The sequence below is a fragment of the Tenrec ecaudatus genome, unplaced genomic scaffold (assembly GCF_050624435.1).
Source record: "Tenrec ecaudatus isolate mTenEca1 unplaced genomic scaffold, mTenEca1.hap1 Scaffold_167, whole genome shotgun sequence".
Lineage (NCBI taxonomy): Eukaryota > Metazoa > Chordata > Mammalia > Afrosoricida > Tenrecidae > Tenrec > Tenrec ecaudatus.
In genome coordinates, this window is record NW_027458065.1 from 398762 (window position 1) to 402755 (window position 3994).

At 44.9% G+C, this 3994-nt stretch overlaps 1 protein-coding gene across 1 annotated transcript; it reads right to left on the bottom strand.

Moving 5' to 3' along the window:
- Nucleotides 1-326: 326 nt before the first annotated feature.
- Nucleotides 327-845, bottom strand: LOC142436135 (translationally-controlled tumor protein-like). Its single transcript, XM_075540011.1, has one exon. The coding sequence runs from the start codon at nt 843-845 to the stop codon at nt 327-329; it is 519 nt and encodes a 172-aa protein (XP_075396126.1).
- Nucleotides 846-3994: the final 3149 nt, after the last annotated feature.

Consider the following 3994-nt stretch of genomic DNA (forward strand, 5'->3'; position numbering starts at 1 on the left):
GCTTCTGCAGGCATACTTTAAAATCCTCAAGGTAACATCTTTGCTTTTCAACACTTTTTTTTTGTTGCATTTCCAACTCTTTATTTTAGTTTTGTTTAAATGCATTTTATTTTTAGACAACCTACACGACATTTTGTGTGTTTTTTTCTTTAAAAAAAAGCCTCTGCTCCAAAAAATCAAGGTCACCGCTCCAAGTCAAGGTCACAAGTCGACGCAGAGCTCATGATGGCATCAGTTCCGTTTGTCTCGGTCCTGGTGTCGTGTGGGCGGACCGCAGACAGCTAGGAGGAGGGGCGGTCGGGCGGTCGGTCGTGCGTTGCCCACTGTCAGCACTTCTCCATCTCTAAGCTGTCCTTGAAGAAGATCATGTACGGGGTCCCGCCGCCCTCGCGGTAGTCCAGCAGGGCCACCATGCCGTCGGGAATCGTGTTCTCGCCCTGAAAGAACTGGTACTTCTTGAAATTGGCGAGGATGTGCTTGATCTGCTCGGCAGCCCCGGTCATAAAGGGCTTCATGCGTTCCGGCTTCCGCTCCTCCAGCTTGCCTTTGAGGGATTTCATGTAGTCCTTGATGTACCTCTTGTAGGCCTCCTTGGTGAAGCTGGTCTCCTGCAAGTGATGGTTCATGACGATGTCCACGTCGGTGACCACCTTGTGCTCGGGCCCGTCGCCCTCGGGGCCTTCGGCGGACGCGTTGCCGCCGATGAGCGCGTCATAGATGTGGCCTTGGGCCCTGCGGACCATGGTACCCTCCACTTCCAGACACAGCCCGCCCGTGATCTCCCAGATCTTGTACACGTCAGAGAACAGCTCATCTCGGCTGATGAGGTCCCGGTAGATGATCATGACGGTGGCGAGAGGGCGGTGGCTGCGCTGGCTTCGGGCAGCTCGGAGCTCCAAGAGGACAGCGCTGAAGGGAGCGAAAGTTACAGTTGGCGCTGGGGGTGGGGCGGCCGGCGCAAGGGGAGGGGCATCTGGCAGAAGGGGCGGGGTGCTTTTCAACACTTTCAAGATGTCTTTTGAAGCAGATTTATCTACTGTCATGGTTCACTTGATCTCTTGACTTCTGCTTCCATGGGCACTTATTGTGCATGCAAGCAAGATGTAATCATTGACAATCCCAATATGTTCTAAAATTCTCATTATGCTATGTATTGGTCCAGTCACATAAAATGTAACTTTCTACCCACCCCTATGGGAAGAGAATGACTTTCTGTTTGTGAAAGCCTTACAAGTGTTGTATTTATTTCTTTCATAATGAGCATGTGTAACAGAAAGCATACAAGTCTACTTTTGGGGTGAACTGGGTGTAATCTATATTGAATTTTGAAGATATGGATTTACTTGCTGTATTCAATATAAACAGGGCAAACAGATTGGTATGTACTGCTCACTCTCTATCTCTTTTAAAGCTCAGTACCTATTCGGGGCCCTCATTGTGTTTAAATATCTTAATTATATGCAGAGGTTCATTATCTGTATCAACTTTCTGGGGTCATAATTCTTTGTAGTGTAGTAATTACGTAATGATGTCAGTTTTAGAGTCTGGTCGAGTAGTATGCTCAGTGGGTCTATTAATCAAGAGATGGTGGCTTCAAACTCACCAAGTTTCCAATTGAGAAAGGTGAGAAGTTTGCTCCCATAAAGACATATTTTAGTTTTTATCAAAGTACCTGATACTTCCTCTTGAGTGGAAATGGAATGGTCCACGTGTACTTTATAGGAGAAATATGTGGTTTTTCTAATCCCAGAAAGAATTACAGTCATAAAAACTCACAGGGGCAGTTCTACCTTGTCCTAAATAGTTATTAGTCTGCTCTGATGCAATGGCAGTGAGAATATTTTTACTCTTATTCTGGATTATGGTATATAATGAAAACATTTTCAGTTGCCTGCAGGGATGTGGGTGATTTTTCTGTTTTCCTGATAGTAGGACATGCAATAGGGCCAGTAGTTTGGGGATCCTATTATGGACAGCATTGAGGGAACTAGGGAGCAATTCTAGTCTGTCCAATGATTGGCTATGAGGGGGAATGGACACAGTGTTACTGGGCTTGATTTATTTTATGTTGATGATATAAAATGAAACTCTGATGGATCAGTTGTGATGGTATCATGTGTGAAGACATTCCATGGTAAAGGGATTCAGGCTGTTTGGTAAATCCTTTACTCCCTTCATAAGCTTTCTGGGATAAAGGTAAAGGGATTATCCTGTGGTATAGCAGCACAGCCTTTCATCTCTGAAAGCATTATAGAGAATTGAAAAGAGAGATGTAGGACCTGACTACAGCAAGAAAGGAGACCTGGATCAGAGTTCTTCTGTGGACCAGCAGTCCCTACACAGTGAACCTCCTAGATCCAAGGTAATGTTGAAGCACACATACACATACACAGTGCTATCTAAAGCAAGTTAATCCCACAGATAGTCCAAGCAGACAAGGAACTTGCCCCAGAAGCAACAGAATAAGAGAGGCTTAACCTATGGCTGATAGGCTACGTAACATAAGCCACAGAATTCTACCCACCTAATTTATAAGAAAATACACATTAAACGGAAAACCCCCCAATTAGTGATGATTCCTTCAAAAGACACTTAAAAACTAAGAAAATGTGCTGGACTCTTCTTCAGAGCTCAACACTGAACACATCTGGTTGGATGCCATTTTTGGAAGGGTATTGCCCATCCCTCTTCCCTTTCACGTTCTTCAATGTTATTGAAATCACTTGGGTTTATGGAACAGTCTGTTTTTTGTAATGGGTTAGGTTCTTTATCGGCTTGCTTGGCCAGGATTCTCAGAAGGTTAACGATTACGATAATGTCAGCCTAGGTGACAAGTAATGCCATCACATCCATGAAGAGATTTTCTGTCAGCAGCCAGAAGTGGGAGGTGCTATCCTGGTGGGTGTGGTTTCCCCCAGTATAAATGTAAGTGGATTCTCTCTGTACGCTGTGCAGATTTGGCCAGGTCCAGGGCCTCACCATACTTGTGCATCTCCAGACTTGCGACAGCATCTTGCCATATTTCCTACATAACTTGGATTCATCCTTCTGCATAGCCTGGGAGGAAGCAGCCTACCGTCCCACGTTCCCATCTTGGATTCCTCTGGTACTCACCTACTTGAGTCAAGAGAGTGGTCCAGAATGATATCTGAGCCTTGAAAGCCTCTACAACTGTGAATTGAAAAGGTGAGTAGTGTGACTAGAATTTTTTCCTAAACATTTCTGACACGGTGTAATGGTGGCGGGATGGGATTAAAAGTGAGGCTTGCTTCTTTAGTAAAGGGCACAGTCTCTGACACTCATGGGGAAGCACTGATTCAATAACAGTCAGTGACTAAAGGTGCGGGGGCGAAGATTTCAGAGAATGGAGGTCACCCACCCACTTGGCCTTCCCTAAGGTCTGACCAGATGCAGCTTACCCTTCATGGGTCAGGATTCCTTTTGGAGAAGATTCGTCAGAATGAGCACAGGGACCCACTCAGCATCTTGGAGCTTCCCATCCAGAGTTATGTTGCAACATGAGGCTTCATCCATTGCCCCTCTGGAGCGGCTGTCCATAGAATTTTCCCACTGTTGTTCATGGCAGCTGTTGCCTGGAGATAGAGGGAGACAGTGAAAGTCATGGTGGAGTCCTGGCTCTTCATCTCGCTGCCCCTGGTTGTTCTAGTGACAAACTCACAGGACATCTTTTGCTTGTTAAAGACAGTCTTCATATTCTAAGTTTCCAGAGCTGTTCAAGAACATTTGATATTTGGTTGTGTTTAGTTTACAGTGGCCCATGTTTGTCTGAGAATTGTGCCTCATAGTGTTTTCAAAGGTTATTTTTTTTCAAAAGTCAGTCACCAGATCTATCTGTTAAAGTGTCTCTGAGGAGAAAGGAACCATCTTCTCAGTTAGCTGCTAAACATTGTAACTCTTTGTGTTATTGGGGGTTCCAAGTTTAATTTCACATTTATTCAAGAGGGAAATTGACCCCTTGTGTTGTATTTATTTT

Excerpts from the sequence above, each read along its gene's own strand:
- LOC142436135 (XM_075540011.1), bottom strand. The coding sequence starts at position 845 with ATGATCATCTACCGGGACCTCATCAGCCGAGATGAGCTGTTCTCTGAC.